Raw genomic sequence first — 18,486 nt, forward strand, 5'->3', positions numbered from 1 at the left:
TTAGTAAGTTAAAGTTACATGTTACACAGGGTATGTGCTTATAGTATTCCATCCATTCTGCTTAATAGTTACATTTATAATGTGGAGAGCATTTTGTGGTTAAATGTAATAATACCCCTAAAGGTCTGTCTGAAGGTTTTCCATAATACATCCATGACCATGAGGGTTTCCCATCAGGCATGATTATCATACCCAGTAATTGTAGAACTATTTCCAAAGTGTATTCACTGTCATTCTTACTGTGTATATTCACCATTTCCTCCTTTACAGGCATACTTTTTGGCAGATGTCTGCAGTTGGCTTTGCTGCGCTGTATGTTGTCGAATTTACTCTCAACAGCAGTTGTTGAAGAGCAGTGTTAGCGCCACCTTGTGGTTATTAACTATCTGCTCCTTCCTTAAATTATTGCCAAGTAGGTTTTCACATACAAGGAATTTGCCTGGGTATTTTGGTGCATAACAAGAAACATAGTAAGAGAAAAGAATAAAAAAACTACTACACTACCTCAAATGTCAAGAATCATAAATACGAAATGGACAAGTGTACAATAAAAATAAGTAGCCTAATATATATATTTTTTAAATGTACAGTATTTGAAACAAAGAGGATGAAATGTGCACGTTTACAGTATAAAGTATAAAGAATATGTACAATAGTAATAATCCTAATTAATTCAATATCAATTAAATAGTACTTATTCATTTATATTATTATTAAATATTAAACCAGTGGTTTCCAACCTTTTTGGCTTGAGACCTTTTACAGAAAAAACTAGTGTTTTGAAGTTGAAGAAGTTCGTCTTTGAATAAATAAATATATAATAAATAATAAAATATTAAATAAATGGAACCATCAGTTCCTCAGAGCTCCCTGCTTTCAGGTAAAGCTGTTACCTGTAGATGGCATCCACGCGCACTTTCTGCAGCCAATCACAGTTCTGCTTTAACCAGTTTAATAAAGTTCCTTTTTTCCCCCGCAGTTTCAATTTATGTAAACGGAAACTGGCGTCTTGTTTTCGGTGCTAAGTATGTGTGTGAACAAACCAGCTCTGCCTATGTGGAACACACATCGGCTTAAAGTCAGACAGACGAGCAGAAAGAGTCTCTTGTAAGAAAAGAAGATGTATCTATGGCGCTTCTCTATCGCCATAACCCTCGGTTTGATGTGGTATTTTTCAGACTGTGGTCGCACAGTGACACAGTACTTTTTATGTTTCGTCTTTTGTTTTTCTACTCCACTGTTATTCAGAAACAGTGGACGAGAGAGCAGCACTCAAACTGATGAAGAGACGAAGGAAAACCCACTCCAGGTATTAAATACATATTTTTTTTGCATTGTCCGATATCTCCTCATTCTCAATCGCAGGAAAGAGCTGAGCTGATTTTACGAGCACTGCATGACCAGAAACTGAGTCATGTTTTAATGAGGTAAGCCTTGCTGTATGCTTTAATAAGTGAGATAAGTAATGGTACTTGTCTGCCGTGTTTACAGGTCAGGCTACACAAACACCTGAGCTGTGTGATAAGTAAAAATAGTAAAATATTGAAAAGTTAGCACTTAACAGCATGAGGTGCATTGTTTTGACCTGAGGCCTGAATAACTTGTTTTCACTCATTACATAGCTTACTCTGTAACCTAGAGTTCAGCACTAACTAATGTTATAGTTCTTACTGTACTCTATTAATCCCTGGTAGGTCTACTTCGGTTAGCTGACTCATAGTTTTGTGTTTTCCAGGAAACTGTTGACCGAGAGTTGTTGGGTGACTTGACAGATGGAGGAGGCAGCAAACAGGCTGAACCACTGGACTCTCAGTATCAACATGTAAAGATGTCTCTACAGCAAGGTGAGGCATGTCTTACACAGGAGAACGTGTGTTTTACAGTGGTGTAAACACAGTTGTCTTTGCAGTTCAGAAACACTTTTCATGAAGATGTGAAATCCAGGTTCTGCTCTTGACTGTCTTTGTCAGTAAATTTGACGTCTGTTTCGACTTGACACAGTTGAAAAGGGCGGTTTTGCATAGACAAAGCAGCAGCTGGTGCTCACGTTACATGAAACAAGTAAGGGGCTTTAAGGAAAGAAATGTTTTTTCCCTATTTATACGTACAAATACAGCTGAAAAATGTAAGACATAAAACTATAATATAGTCTATTTACATGTGAAGTGATTTTATTCCAACCCGTTTTTGTGCCTTTTTTCATTGAAAGTCTGTGTATGCCTGTAAATCATTGAAAATATGAATAATTCACAACTTTTAAAAAAAATCTTATGGTCTACGGACATAAGTGACTGTGTGAAGTCCCACATCAGCGCTCTCAGCTGGTTTTCTCAGCTTTTCTCTATATGATATATAAATAACGTTATGTTGCTGTTAATAAAACATGCTCCCTAGAGGGACCTGACTTCAGTTCAGAGGGAAATCCTGTCATGGATATTTGTGCTGAGTTTTGAATTGAATAGTTTGGACAGGAGTTTAAGAAGAAAGTAAAAAAAAAACAGAGCTTGAATTTCACCAAACGCGCTTTAAAGTCGCTGTGGTCCTCGAGTTTGATGTTTAGGGGGAGAGTGGGGGCTGTTTGGTGTTAACTTTCCTGTGTAACTGCTCTCCTCAGTGTTTGAGTGCGCCTACGCCCAGCTGGTCCTGCCTTGGTACGGCCTTCCTGAGCCACGCAAGAACCAGCCTCTGTACCAGGTGCTCAGCAGAGAGTTTGATTTCGTAATCAACCGGATCATTGGGAGAGCCAAAGACTTTGATGTTTCCCAGGCCATCGTGGGCTCCGTTCGTATTTTGACCCACCATTTGCATAATGCGAAGCAGTCTGACAGGTGAGACTTTACACGTACGTTCTCTCAGAATTCATGCTGCTTCAGTTACACTTTGCACTCAGTAATGTGTCTGAGCTCCATAAATACCTCTATATCTTTTTATCACGTATGATAATTTACCTTACTTTTACAAGATTATATCTGCAGTGACACCCTAATGGTTGTTTTTATGCTGAATGGTATTTCAGTACATTGCGTTAAGATTTAGATCGAGTGATTGTCAGAGATGTGTGGTGATAAACATCTATGATCCAGTGCTGTAATAATCACCTCTCGTTTGGTTTCTGTTTCAGAGAGCTCTTGTTCAGCTCCAGAGCAGAGGAGATCGCAGTTCTTCGAGAGTTTTCTGATGCTCTAGTACGTAACCTTTTACCCAAATCTCTCTGTGACCTAGAAGTCAACCGCTGTGCCTTAAACGAGGTTATTGCCTTAAAGGGTAAGAAAGCATTAAATTCTCTCTCCGCAGAAATACACTCTTATGTAAGGGCTAAGCCTCTGAGAATTTATTTTACAAGTGTGTATTGTAGGTAATCCCTTTTTTCTTTTTGGCATTGTAGAGTTTAGGGCATGAATTTTGGGCTGCATAAAAGGAAGGCGCTCTTCTGTGGTCATTTGCCAATTCCCTTTTAGGTTTTTGTCTTCTTCTTTTTTAGTAACAGATAAAATGTCTTATCTCGTGGGAGTCTTGCTGTGCAGTAGGTTTTGCAATTATCCATGTAGCTCAGTTACAATAAGTGCTTTTTACAGCGTTAGTTAAGAGATTATGTGCATCTTGGCAGCTAGAAACAGATAATTTCTAATTGTATAGTTTTGCTTAGAGACACATAATTCAGTCTTTGCAACAAATTGGAGCAGTTGGTAAATTATACAGGGCTTTGCTTTTATAGTTAAATTGACAATCCTGATTTTTGCCTAATATCGTGATGTATTGTACCACTTATTCTCAACTACACAAGACATTACAAGTCAAAACAAAATTTTTTATAAGGGCTGATACGCCACATTTAAAGTAATACTTTGACATTTTGGGAAATACAAGTATTTGCTTTCTTGTACAGATTAAACAAACAAGATCCAACATGTAAATTTGTGAACTTTAGAGGTGCTGGTAGGTGGATTTTGTTATCTTTGGACAGAGACAAGCTGTTTTCAGTCTTAATTCTATGCTAAGATAACCAGCTGCTTCTAACTCGTGGCAAGAAAGCAAATTAGCATATTTTGGAAAATGTTCTATTCCTTTTTAAAACGGCAGAATCTATTATTACTGACTGCAGCTGTGTTAAGAGGATTCAAAAACATGACTCATTACAATCCTATAATATTGTGAAATGTGAAAATTGTGCCTCCTGATTTTCCTGATTATCATAACAAACGGTGCTTGTAGGATTAGCATGTTGGCTGTTTTCTACAGGGTTGGGCCTGTTGGTGAAATGGCTGTCGGAACCCGACAACCTGAACCAGCTGGTGGTGAGCCAGCTGGACAGCGTGACCCCCAAAGGCTCTGTGGAGGATCTGTGTGGATCAGACCCGGATAAAACCTCACTGGCTTCACAGGAGGGCGAAGGCGAGGGCAAGGGCAATGAAGTGTGAGTGGCTGTCATCTTTTGCACCCCGCTGGCTTGACCTAGTTACAGTGAGCCTCAAAGCAACGACTGTGTGAGCCTCTTTCTGTGGTTGAAATTGGAACTGACCAGGTTTTTTTCTGGTGGCTATTTTTTATATTGATTTCTAGGAGCTTGGAGGGAGCAGGGATTTCAACCAGCACCAGGATCAAGGCCAAAAGCAAAGGTGCGTTTTTAGATTTGAGTTGTTATGATTAAAAGGCTTTTTTTATGTAAAGCTCTTTGACATTCTTTGTAGCAGTGCACATGATTCTAACCTGTTTTTTTACTTTGAGTGTGAAAACATTTCAGATGAGACTTATGGAAGAGTTGAGGAAGGCAGATGGAGTAGTTTGTGGTTGTTTAGAAAATAGAGGCCTGTGCTTGCATAACGCCTTGCTCAACAGTTTGAAGAATAGCAGTGTTGACATTATAATTTTCTTTACCAGCCTGCCTTTCAGTGCAGAATTAATCCGCTGTTTCTTTTGTTTGTTGGTCCAGACAGCTAATTACACAAACTGCAAGCTGAATGTCAAATAATTTCTGTGTGTGCAACTTCTATCTCTTTGTATTGCAAACAATCCAAAATGTTGGCTAATCGCTAAATAGGAATTGATTATGCCATGATAATGAATAAAAATGACAAATGTGTGTGTTTTCTGTAATGATCATAAATTCTGAAAAAATGCCATCATTTGTCATAATATGTAAGAATTATTTAACTGATGGGATATTTATTCATTATAAGGCCATCACATTGATTATAACATACACATTTTGATTACTAATCATGCTTACGTGCCTAATGAAATGTTGATTATATCTGGTGAATAGTCTTTCTTGCTACATTTCCAACTAGAAGGGCACTGAGAGAGCACAGACCTCCGCCAAGGCTATGCCACAATGTTAACGAAAGAGAAAAATAATTTATGTATCTGCCCGTGATTCGATCCGATCAAAATGTATTTGTATAATCTCCTCGTTGGAGGTAACTATAGTGATGCATAAAGGTCCCATGGTAGGAAAATTTCACTTTATGAGTTTTTAACATTAATTTGAGTTCCCCCAGCCTGCCTATGGTCCCCCAGTGCCTAGAAATGGTGATAGGTGTAAACCGAGCCCTGGGTATCCTGCTCTGCCTTTGAGAAAATGAAATCTCAGATGGGCCGATCTGGAATCTTCTCCTTATGAGGTCATAAGGAGCAAGGTTACCTCCCCTTTCTCTGCTTTGCCCGCCCAGAGAATTTGGCCCACCCATGAGAGAGAGAGAGAGAGAGAGAGAGAGAGAGAGAGAGAGAGAGAGAGAGAGAGAGAGAGAGAGAGAGAGAGAGAGAGAGAGAGAGAGAGAGAGAGAGAGAGAGAGAGAGAGAGAGACATCATGACTTTCAAACGAGCAAAGTGGAAGTTGGTCAAGGCCACACCCCCACCCTCCACCTTGCCCCCCCCCCCTCTCTCCTCCTCAATAGCTACAGACACAGAAATGGCACATTCTAAGGAAAGCTAATTGTGGGACTGGCTCTAGTGGCTGTAATTCTGTACCAAGGCTGAATTTTGGGAAAGAGACTTCAGATACAGTATTAGGGGACCACTAAGGTCTATATAAAAGCATCCAAAGAGCGCCATGTCATGGGACCTTTTAAGAGTTTACAATAAGCATCACTATCTCAGTGCAGAATTGTTTTTTCAGATTTACAGTCAAATTGTTGTGAAGGTCGAGGTAGATTGCATTGCTGTTCTCTCCATGTACAATACTCAGATATATATCTATATATATATAGAATATATCAGAAAGAGACATTGTATTTCTTCAAAGCTATGGTGTACACAATAAAAGAAAACAAGTAAAAGAGACAATAAAAAAAAAAAGGCAAGGTAAAATACTGACTAACATAACATAAGTTCTCTCTGACTTTTAAAATGTGGTTGTCATTTTCAGCTAACAAGTTAAAAGAAGGATGGTCTAAATTTGTGGACAAGGTGAAGTCTAAGAAGGCCGCGAAGAAGAAGATAAAAAACATGGAGCAGGATGTGATGCTGAGGATGATGTTGATCCAGGGAGACGTGTCCAACGAGGACGATGTCGGCAGCAGGGAGGGCTCCGTTAACAGCCAGCAGGACTCTGACAGGGTTAGTCTGCTGCAGATATAACGCAATATACTAAACTAAAGATGACAATTTGTGAAACATGACATATTCATTGTCGCTTTTTTTGGCCAAACGCCATTAGGAGGACGATGATCTGGAGAACTACTTGACAAGCGTCCAAGAGGACATGATGGAATTCAAGCTGTCGTATGAGATGTGGGCGCGTTGGCCACTGGGCTGTCAGCATCCCTCATGTGAGTTATAAATATCAGTGACAGTGTGGAATGTCCCAGAGACTTGTTATCTGTCTGCTGAGACTCTGTAAAAGCTTGTCCTTGGATGACATGTTAATATTTGAGCTGGAGTCTGAGTAGGGTGTTGACTGTTGTAGGCCGACTGGGATGATGAGGAGCTAATCTTCACCATTCACCTGGAGGAGAAGGGCAGCCCTGAGAACCTACAGTGGGACATCAGGAAGACCTACATGGATGTTATATACTTCCGCAACACATGGCAGGTAAAAGGCAGATGGAGGGCCGTGTGTGTGTGTGTGTGTGTGTGTGTGTGTGTGTGTGTGTGTGTGTGTGTGTGTGTGTGTGTGTGTGTGTGTGTGTGTGTGTGTGTGTGTGTGTGTGTGTGTGTGTGTGTGTGTGTGTGTGTGTGTGTGTGTGTGTGTGTGTGTGTGTTTTAGTTTTTTTTCTTCTAATTTTATATATATATTCTGCTTTTAACTGATCTAATCACCTTTGATATACACTCAGTTGCCAGTTTATTAACATCTCTCTGAAACAGTTTTAAAAAACTGATTATAACCTTCATGATGGGAGGATTTATTACAGGGCTGATGTATTAGACTGCATTAGTGTTAGCTAGGTGTACCCAGTAGGTGATATGAGGGGGCGTGCCACCCCCTTGTTAGCAAAATGACCAAAGTGCATGCCCCTTGCTAATCTGCCATTCCCACATCTAGAAATGGTTTGAATATTTGAATCATACATGATTTATTTTCTGACATGCAAAGCAAATTTCACCCAGAATGAAATTGTTTACTGAAATACGGGAACATTAGTTTAAAATGACAAATTCACTTTTGATTAACCATAATCATGCAGTCCAATGTTATGAATTTCTGTAGCACAATTTAAAAAGATGGTTTTCTACAAATAGACAGGCATCATCATGTGTATTGATTTGAAAGAAGATCTTTTGGTTGTCAGGATTTATTTCCTTTGATTTTAGAGAAAAGGGTGGTGTTTCCTGCTTACTGTCTATTCAGCATGAGCCAAACTTTTGCCTGATGTCAAAAACAGTTCAGTCTCTAAGCTTTCTTGTCCTAAAAACACTCTTTTCTTTTTTTCAGGACTCGACCAACCTACCCACGATCCTGGTGCTGGAGGAGTCTGAGGTCAACGAGTTTGAAGAAGAAGCCAGAGTATCAGTGGAGCATTTCCTGCAGGTTAAAGACACCAGAATAACACATAGATATGCTGACATAACAACTTCAGTCACAATCTTTATGACTCATCATGTTGGTATGTTATTTTCTAGGAGTTAGTTTCTGATAATCTGATTGGCCACACTCAACCGGTTTTCCAGTTCCTCTGCCCACTTGACAAACTGCTGAATGAGGAAGAACATTATGAAGGCCTGTGGGGCCTTCTCAGCGGCTTGGCTTACTTCTTGACTCCAAGTCAAGAGGAAGACGAGGTAAAGTTACTCTTTTACTACTTTTGATGGTTATAGTAAAGTTATGGCAATGACCAAAACCATGGAAATAAGACTCAAGTTGCAAGCCATTGGGGTTGAGGATATCCTGATTTGAAGCTCCTACTATATGTCAAGCTCCCAAAACAATGGATCACCTGTTTGTAACGCAGGATTTGTGTAAAAATTTGAGTACAGGATCTTTACATATAAATCAACATTCATTATATTAAAGCCCTTGCCAAACAAGTTCACACATTGCAAATTTAGCCTATGGCGCCAGGGAAAGCTCCGTATTTTTCAGTATACCAAAGTTGTGGTGTCTAGTGTGTGTGCCGCAGTGGAATGTTGGCGATATTTGTATACAGAACAATTAGTTTATTAACTCCACAACAACATCCTTACATGAGCAGTACTCTAAGTGCCATCAACCGACCTTGCTCACTACCTTACAGTTCTTCAAGTGTAGTTGCTTATTCTGGCTCTCTGATTGGCTACACGGTATGTTAGTCTACCTGTATTACCCAACACCTTGACAGGCAGGAAGGGGGAGAGAGACCACAGTGCTGTAGTGCTATTATGAATCCTACTTATTTTCTTAAAGGTCCAGTGTGTAACGTGTTTAGTTGTTCATTATCAAAATCTATGTTGCCCATTCACAAACTTTTTCATAAATATTTACCACCACCATCAATTCCAAGTATTCCTTTTGGCTTGAAATTTTACATTGCATTTGCATGAACTGGGGTAGACGCCCCATATTCATGTGCCATCTTGAAATACTGCTACGCCTTTCACGTTTTCGCTGTCACATGATAAACTCACAGGTGCTGCTAATGCTGCTAATGGGTATCGTAGCTTCCCAGCCCTGGCAAGTTTGAAGAAGAAACTTTGAGGACCACACATATTCAAAATCCAAATTTCAGGAACATGAGTCCTCTTCTTCACCCAGGATATTGAAAAGAGCAAGAGACCAGCTTTTTGAAGTGTGAAGGCTACTGTAGCTGTAATACGTACTTTGAACTGCGTGGTGCGAGAGAGTTGATTGCGTTATATGATCTCAACGCTAGATGGGAGAAATTCCTACACAGTAGCCCTTTAAGCATGTCGACAGTGTTTGTGTATTTACTCTCATTGCCAGAGGGGGGAGACAAAGGTTCCCCACTCCGGCTTAAAAATGTATAGTTTCAAGCTGACATCATTATGCTCCTTCTAAATAGTAAATTGAACTTAATGTGTAAATTTGTTGGAGTGCCCCTTTTAAAAATGTCTGACTTTAAATGGATTAGCTGTTGGTGTCTGCCACTCTGCACCATAAAGGCCGATGCCTCGGGATCAGCTGTCGCAATCTGATTGCTTTGTTTTCCTCTGCAGAGCTCGAGCCCTCAGACAGAAGCCCCAAAAGAAATCATGACACCATCTCTACATCCAGAACTGACAGCTCTGCCTTTAGAAAACCCTGGTGCCTCTACTGAGAAGGGCAATGATGTTCCCAGTGCTTCAGTCCCAACTATTGTTATCTCCCAATATAATTCTTCTTCAGAACCGCCTGAGAAAGCAGAAATCGAAAAGGAGCCGCAGTCTGCTGCTAACTCGGACTCTTCAAACGAAAACTGTTCCCAAGACATAACAGAAGACTCTGATAATCCCTTAACCTCTCACTTTAAAACTATTTTCAAAGGACTGACCCGTTCCAGGTCACAAGAGTCTCTGGTCTCGACAAGAAACGGCAGTGATGAAGACCTGCCTGATTCAGACTCCACGCCACACAACAGCCAAATCGGAGGCGTGCAGGGGGAGATCGCAGAAGGCCCGTCTTTGCTTCATTCCAGTGTAAGGTCAAATAAAAAGGAGAACATATGTTTCAAGATGTCAAGTGGAGTGAACAAGGCTAAAGGGAAGGATCAGGGCACTTCACCGAGAGGGCAGAACTCCCGGTGTCAGAAGAGCCAAGTCGGCAGGGAGCAGCTGGAGGCGACCAAAGCCATATTTGATCTGCTGAAAGAAATATCTGGTTTGTTCCATGTTTAAACTGTTGTTTACAACATTAAGAACTTCATGATCTTACCAGTGTTTTTGTATGTTGTAGGCCTTTTATTTATTTATTTATTTATTTATTTATTTTGTTTGCAGTCTGCATTATAATTTATCATGTGATATTTTAAGGTGAACTTGTGGACTGTTATGATAAGTCTTTTAGGTGGTGCATTCATGTGCTTGTGACAAGCTCAGACAATCCATGTTTGACAGTTGGCAGCCAAACCGCAGAAGACGGCAATAAGCAAACATTGATGTGAAGGATCATGTTAGTTAGGTAACTTCATGCACTAAGGGAGAGGAGGGGTTTGTCTATGTAGATGCCTAATTAAAAAGGTTGTAGGATATCTAAAATACTCAAATAAATCAAAGGTTTTGATGTTTGGTTTACAAAATGATTAACAACTCATCCAAGAAGCTTCATCAGGAGCATTCCAGTGCATTAACGTTCACTGTGATGAATTATCTACCTTAGCTAAATATTTCTATAGCAAACTTCAAACCTATATAAGTTTTCCACATTGTCTACGGATACTGACAGTGAATTTATACTACTCTGTTATTTGAAAAGGTCCCTAAAAGATTACAGAGAATTAACAAGCCAGGTCAAGTCAATGTTATCTATGTAGCCAAACGTAGGAAAGCTTTTTTGCACACCTCTTTTGTTGGGCAGGTGAGTAGGATATGATCAAAAGTAGCAGATCAAATTTTTAGTATAAATCTATATAGCCAAAGAAATTTGAGGTAGAGGGCAAGACGGAGAGCTTCACAGTCTGTACAACATGCAACACTGTCGTTAGACCCTAAACCCAACTCTGCAGCTACAGATCTTTTTTAGCTTAAGTGTCAGGCTTGCACATTCACTGTTTTGATCTCGGCCAAATAAGCTTGAACATGCAAAAACACTGATATGATTTTCTTTTTTCTTTTTTTAAGGCTGTCTTCTTGAAAATAGACTTAATACTCTGTCTGTCTTAACAGGGAACTCCATCCTTGTAAACATATTTGATGCCATTTTGAAACCTGTTATGCCCATCCTAAAAAAGTAAGTTTTGGTGCTGCCTTCCAACCCTCCAATAAAACACAGTTTTATGGCGCACTTGGATCTGGTCTGTGAGTGACTTCTGGTTGTGTTCACCTCCAGAAAAGTGAACTCTTTCCTAAACAAGATGAACCCGACAGAAGTGCAGATAGCCGCATACATCAACACCCTGCGTGAAAAACAGTGGCCAGATTTTCAACCCGCTGCACCTCCTCCTCCTCTTCCTCCTCGCACTGATGAGGAGAAGACCAAGACCAGGGATAGAGCGCACAATCTAATCAATGCCAGATGTAGGTGACACCTCTGCACCAGTAGGAAATATACTGTTGTTTTTGGCAGTTTATAATCCATTTAAGATGTATTTTTATGTTCTCTTCGTAGATTCAAACTATCTTATCCTGAAGAAAACAGATATGGAGTCTGTTTTTAATATTTTCCAGGACGGTGAAAAAAACAAAATGCTGGTATATGTGAGTATCTCAACATTTACCTTCTGTCACATTCCCTAGGTAATTGTATCTAATTTACACAGTTTCTTTTCAATATAGTATACACATCTTGTTCTTATTGATCTTTCATAACAGATGCTCCTGTCATTCCTATTAAGGGAATTTTTTCCCAATGAGCATTCCCTAAATGTGAGCGCCGCTGCCCTGCAGAAAGTGACCAACTCCACCAGCTGAGCTGAATCCTTGATTGTGTTTTTAATGGTACTTTTTTGACATTTTTTAAAACATAAAATTATTTATTATTATTATTATTTTATGAAAATGCCTTGGAATATTTGTGGCAAACACTACTCTCTGTCGCGTTTACCTCAAACATACTATGAACATTTTGTGAATTTCCTTTTTATTTTGTATATTGAACTTTGTAAGTTATAAACCCTGACTTAAATGTGTGTGAAATCAGAAACATTAATTGTGGGAGCTGGCTTACTACTTAATTGTAAAACTCATTGTAAATATTTCATATTTACAGTTTGAATTTCACCCATCATGTTTTAATGTAAAGTCATTTAAATTTTCTAAAATATTTTGCATCAGTTTTATAATATCCCACAATTACAATTCACCTAAATCTGTCAAAGTTGACCGTACCGCTATCAAAGGAAGCTGTTAATGTAAATAACTTGAATTTATTTCAAATAAAATATTTTACTGAAAAGTCTTTGTCTGTTATATTTCTGGCTTCATCTATTTGAGTGAGTTTGGACTCTGTAAAAGTTAAATATTGTAAATTTAGAAGATGTAAATAAGTTGCTGATGCCAGCAGCTTATTTGCTCTTGTAGCCAACCCAGGCTACTCTCTGATGCAATATTTGGGTAAAATATATTTCGGACGAGTTGAGCAAGTTCATCCACCAGGGAAATCCTGTAGGTGTAGTGTGAGATGTATTAAAATAATTACTTTAATAAAAAATACTAGACTAAAGTGTCTCTATAGCCCTTAATGGAAATGCTGTCTCGAATGCTCTTGCTGTAACCAAATTAATTCGAGGATTATTCTGGTCCAGGTCACAGGAGGGAGATTATCAAGCAGCATAACAACATGAAGCCATGTTTTATTCACTGACGTTCCTGTAGCCAGGTAACAACAGAACCAAACACTTTGATTTACAGAAGTTGAGCCTATCTGGCTATCTATCTATTACCAGCCTGAGGTGATGACTTGTTAACATGAATTCAAAATGACAAACTCATGATGAAAATTGGGGGGTTAAGAAAAGAAAAAAAAAAAAGTTTAAGGTGAAATATAAGACTACTTAATCAAATAGTAGAAGTTGCTGTGTCAACAACCACCCACCCTTCTGAAGAGTCCTTAAGCAAGACCTCAGCTCTGTTTCCACCACCGAGTCGTTGCTGCAGCTGCTCCTCCGCTCCAGCAGGGGGCAGCTTTGTGATTAACCGCAGCACACAGCCCGCTGTTCAGTAATCCAACATGTCTGCGCCCTGAAGGATGCTGCTAACGGCGTGAAGGTACAGGACAAGTCACAGGTATGGCAACACTGCGATATATGTCGCCTTTTTTAGAGTTTAACACGGTCCTCTTTGACCCGTTATAAAGGGTTTAAGCTGTTTCTCGGCGTACTCGGAAGGTTAATGATGCAGTTAACGCGCCTGTAGCTTTCAATGTGACTATAGACACAAGGTGTCAAACGCGTATGTGTTTTGTTAGTTGGCTAGTGTAAAGATGTAAGCATGTTTGTCCCACATTGTATCCGTCTTATTATTGTTACTCGTCTCGTAGTTTTGGTTCCCCAAAAGAAAAGAGTCTTAATCGTGCATGGTTTTTACACTTCACCTGGAAGCCAAGTGCTGAAGTGTAATTATGTGGAGACATCTGTGTGGGGGTAGGCCAGAGTGAGTGAAGGCTTTACAACTCTTTTCTGTTAATGTAAATTATAGAAATAACACGAACTGCATGTTTCTGTACACATTTGTCATTAGTTTCTGTTATGCCATTTAAATGAAATGCAGTCCCTAAAAACTTCGTACGGCTTCTGAGCAAAATGGATCCTACATAACACCAGATATTCTGCCAAACGTTTGCTGTTTTTGGTTGAGAAATGTTGGTATTTTTGTTTGTGTATGAGGCTCTTTTGGAAGAAAAAGAAACGGCCATGTCGTTTACATGCATGCACTATTTAGGATTTAGCAATATTGTATTTAAAATGTTGTTGTTGCTCAGTTGTGGGGTTGTTTGCTTATGTTCCCAGGCCACTGTCAATCAAATCTGATCAAAGCACAACCACACAGTTTTGAAAAGGCAGATTATCTGAAATTTCTTAATTTAATAAACATTCCCTGATGAATCTTGATTGCTGTGTATTTTTACTTGAATATTTATGTTATAAAGAAGTACTTCTTCTGGTAGGCTATATTTGACGGTGAAACAAAGGCTTCTTTATAGATTAGATTTGACTGATGTTTTCTTGATGAACAGCATCTTTTTCTTTTCTTCCCTGTCTTAATTGTTTTACTAAAACCTGAATCTTGATAGCCTTACTAGCATCAACCCCTGCTGTTTCTGTAGTTGCTTTTCTGTTATTTACAGGCCCCAAATATGTTTATCTGAGAAACGACTAGGCCCATATGTCCTGTTAGTATGGAACGTGTGGCCACAGAACATTTGTGATTAGAATTGGTTTGAGGGTATGGATCAACTTATAGTAACCTGACTGTAAAGGCCAACTGAACATCTATGAAGTATGTGTCTGTTTGTGATCTAAATGAATGTCTTAATGCCAATATTAAACTGTAGCTAAAGACAGAAACAGTGAGGCATTGAGCTTATTTTTGTAACCACCACCCCTAACAACTCAGTTGACTGCTGTCAGAACCATGCAGAGATATTTATAAGGTGTTTGACATTTGCGCAAATCTGGATGTCAAACGGTGTGAAAGGAAGAAAAATTATGAAGCTGGTAGCCTTTACTGCTTTTTGGCATCGTGGTGGTTCGAAGCCCCTGTGTCATCCATTACAATCATGTAACAAACAATTTGTGGGATATTCCATGAAAATCTTATGAAGACATATTCAAAATGGCCCATTTGAACAAAAACATGTTCTGCAAGAGAGTTGTTAAAAGATGTATATTAGTGGTTCCTCACCTGTGGGGCTCCTCATCACCGGGTGTTTGTCTATGAGTTGTGAGCAATTGGAGTGATTTTCCCGTCACAGTGTTGCATGGTATTTTGCAAAAAAAGCAAAGATTGAAGAACAGTCGGAAAAATAATCATAATTTTGTGTAGCTGCTTTTTTTTTAATGGAAAACACTGGTCTGTATGCCTGAATGGAAATTTCAGAGAACATCAGTGACAAAAAAAAATTAAGCTCATGGTGTTTAAAAAATCTGTAATACAACACATTTGCTGCAAAAAAAGAGCTCTGACTTTAGTTTCATCCAGATTCCTGTTTGACCCCTGTTAATCTGGTGTCCATCTCCCAGTTCACTAACCAGAGATGTTCCAATACCATTTTTTACTTTCCGATACCAGAACTTGATGATTGGTGTCATTGTTGTATGGCCTGGCTCAAACATGAACAAATACATACAGAGAATAAATAAATAATAAATGGCATATAACTTATTTTTATTATTTAGTTTGTCAGTCATAATTGAGAGAGAATTATTTATGTTATTACGATACCAGCATTTTGGGCAGTATTAGAGGCATTTCTGATACTGGTATTGTTATTGGAACCCACTTGTGCTGATATAATCATACCTCCCCAGTATTCTGAATATGAGGTCCAGCTGCAGCAAGAGCTCAGGCAGAGGCAGATGGCTCCAGAGTTCAGAGGGTTTACTGTCACATTCTGGCTGCAGTCACAGTTGGCTTGCAGTTTCTGAGCTGTTGTTCTGAAGGCTGGATTTTTATAATGTCAGAGCCTTGTGTGTATCCACATGTTGCCTAGAGAGGTGTGTGTGTGTGTGTGTGTGTGTGTGTGTGTGTGTGTGTGTGTGTGTGTGTGTGTGTGTGTGTGTGTGTGTGTGTGTGTGTGTGTGTGTGTGTGTGTGTGTGTGTGTGTGTGTGTGTGTGTGTGTGTGTGTGTGTGTGTGTGTGTGTGTGTGTGTGTGTGTGTGTGTGTGTGTGTGTGTGTGTGTGTGTGTGCATATCACAGCAGTGCTTTTCTTCCTCACATTGCTTGTTTATGTGTTGCGGCTGAATATCAGCCACAACACAAAAGAAGTCCAATGATGTGGTGAGCAATGGCAATTGATTTTTGATCCTTCTTGTACATCCAGGCTTTATAAATCATGTATCTATATTCCGTTGTGAATCAGAAAATAAGCGTTGTAGCAGAGCTTCTAATGTTACTTTAGCCTGTTTTTGACACATCAGTCTGTAATTTCATGCGCCTTATGCTCGGATACTAAAGAAAAATGACAGCTAATGTAGCCACAGCATTGTAACTGTCTGCAAAATATATCAGAGATGAACCAAGTACTGTTTTTCCATTTCTTTATTTAATGCGTCATTGTCGTGGTTTGCTGCTTTTTTTTAAATTTATTCCAAGTACAGGCAATTTGTACGGTGCGAGGGTAATGTAATTCAGGGGTGCCTTTAAAGGAAACAGCCTCCCTGGGATTTGATCACAGGCATGCAGCGATAATACATGCTGGGAGTTTAGACTGGGAGTCATCACTATTCAAGTTCAAGGTCCTGGTTTGAATCCAGGCTGCAGTGATAGGAATGTATCAGCTGCTTCAGTAGTCGGCAGTGCAGAGAACGGCTGCTGCCCACATTAACTGTCTTATTTTTGCACGGTGAATGCTTGACAACTGTGTCAAGTGAACTGATTATAATACACTGTGTGGACACACTGGACACATTACACCCATAAATGATTGGCTTACCGGTGATGCTCAAGTTCATACCAGAGGTATTTGTTAGGGTTGGGGCTGTGTGGAGGAAAACCAATTTCCTACCGTTCTTTTGATTGTTTTGGTCAGTTTCCAAGTAAAAACACCAAACATTTGATGGGGACAGCTTCTGGAATGTGAGGATTTTATGCTGTTTTGTGTCTTACATTATAGCTATTTGAATATCTTTGGAGACTGGACTAGTGAGCAGTTAGGGGTTAAGGTCCTTGCTCAAGGGCACATCAGTGGTGGTAATTAGGATATGCCAAAAGCTGTACTTTCACAAGTGAAGAGCCAAAGATCGAACTGCCTTAAGACTTAGCACTGCCCCAACATATACTGTATTGGCGAATATTATTTTATCAATAATTGCCGTGTTTGTCAGCTGATGAGTAGTCTGGCTCAACGGATGCACATTGCTGGGATAAAGCCTGACCGATATCTTCCCTCTCGCTATCTCTGCTATCAGGGTTTAGCGCCTCCTAGGACTGTTGTGATTGGTTTAAAAAAAAAAATACAAACAAATGAGTGTTTTTCCCCCTATCCCCCCCCCCTAGTCCCCCCGTGAACCAAAAAGGCAAAAAGTATGGGAGCTGAAGGTGAAAAGAGCAAACTGGAGGGCAAATGACTACTCATTATTGTGTGAGGTAAATGTCAATTTCTCTCTTCGACTTATGATAACAAATTACATAGGACAAATATAGTAATACCATCGTTAATGTGTACCATGCTGTCAAAAACGTTCTAACACTGCTTTAGAAATGAATGAAGTTTGAAGTTAGCCATACTTTATGCTAGTGTTAGCTTTTTCGCTAGCACTTCATGTACCAAAATGCTTGTGATCTTGCCATAGTCATGTGGCTTTTGGTCTTGACTGAGTCCAGGTGCCTTTTATTATGCTTATAATAATATTGGAGGGAAAGTGAAACACAGCTTGGATGGTGAAAATAAGTGATTTATTTCAAGATAGCATATTCACCCCATAGGGTTACACTATAGAGTCATCTGACAGTGGTATCCAATATGGCGCCCATGATTTGAGTTGGCCAAACTCTCTATATATGCGGCTCTGGTGTGGACTAGCCAGACCCTCCTCCGCAGTGCTGTTGAGGAGGGTCTGGCATGATGGCAATGATGTGTAAAACCTGCTGAAAACTGAAAATGTTCACCCTCCAGTAGGGATGTTACGATGCATTGTGAATTGGTTAAAAATCTATTTAAATGTGTTTGATCACAACCGGTTGAGATGAAAAATGAATCGCGATGCAATTTTTAAACAGCCCAGGGCGTGATGCAAGCTAACATTACACAGCATGTAACGTTAGCCTGCCGTTAGCTAGTAATGTTAGCTGGCTTAAATTTGGTTAAAATGCTGACAGCTAAACGGTGTAAAGTGTGACTGTATTTCACTGGAAAGGAGTCCAACACTGGGACGTACAACAGATGAGCTTATTTCTGAAATGCACACATTAGCTCGGAGAGACAAGACCTGCCGATTCAGTTCTCGGTTAAATCAGGTCATGCAAGTTCCCCTTTTCAGTCTTGTGGGATCATTCAGACTTTTCTTGAGTTCTTCGTTTTATTTGACTGGCCTTTAGCACTTGGCATTTAGCAATCAATAGCTCCAGAGCCTGAGTTAGATGGGGTGAATACTAATGTAGTGGGACAGCATTGGGATGACTGCATCTCTATAACTTTATATCTGACATTATCTTTTAATCTTATCGAGAGCGTCCCATGTGGCTCTCTGAATGATCACAGCCCAGTACATTTGTTCTGTTTGATCACTGCATTAGGCTCATTGATTACAGTTAATCT

At 39.6% G+C, this 18,486-nt stretch overlaps 2 protein-coding genes across 5 annotated transcripts in view; both read left to right on the top strand.

Moving 5' to 3' along the window:
- The first annotated feature begins 900 nt into the window (after window positions 1-900).
- On the top strand, window positions 901-12,412 carry LOC114562754 (uncharacterized). 4 transcript variants are annotated; one of them, XM_028589339.1, is made up of 10 exons: window positions 901-1,107; window positions 1,249-1,309; window positions 1,736-1,844; window positions 2,615-2,828; window positions 3,122-3,264; window positions 4,240-4,414; window positions 4,561-4,616; window positions 6,366-6,556; window positions 6,657-6,768; window positions 6,906-6,994. In XM_028589339.1, the coding sequence occupies exons 1-10, from the start codon at window positions 1,028-1,030 to the stop codon at window positions 6,917-6,919; spliced, it is 1,155 nt and encodes a 384-aa protein (XP_028445140.1). In that variant the 5' UTR covers window positions 901-1,027; the 3' UTR covers window positions 6,920-6,994. The 4 variants fall into 4 exon arrangements, with proteins under 4 accessions (XP_028445140.1, XP_028445139.1, XP_028445141.1 ...); XM_028589337.1 differs by lacking the exons at window positions 901-1,107; window positions 1,249-1,309; window positions 1,736-1,844; ... (2 more) ...; window positions 4,240-4,414; window positions 4,561-4,616 and adding exons at window positions 7,875-7,970; window positions 8,063-8,221; window positions 9,593-10,232; ... (2 more) ...; window positions 11,679-11,767; window positions 11,882-12,412 and having other exon boundaries at window positions 6,466-6,556; window positions 6,906-7,031; XM_028589338.1 differs by having other exon boundaries at window positions 901-1,309.
- Window positions 12,413-13,164: 752 nt separating this feature from the next.
- Window positions 13,165-18,486, top strand: part of mrpl11 (mitochondrial ribosomal protein L11) — a 35,939-nt gene continuing 30,617 nt past the window's right edge. Inside the window, exon 1 of the mRNA XM_028589952.1 lies at window positions 13,165-13,294. The gene's annotated coding sequence lies outside the window, so the exon portion shown is untranslated. The remainder of the gene's footprint in view (window positions 13,295-18,486) is intronic.

Source organism: Perca flavescens, chromosome 10 (genome assembly GCF_004354835.1).
Source record: "Perca flavescens isolate YP-PL-M2 chromosome 10, PFLA_1.0, whole genome shotgun sequence".
NCBI classification, from domain to species: domain Eukaryota; kingdom Metazoa; phylum Chordata; class Actinopteri; order Perciformes; family Percidae; genus Perca; species Perca flavescens.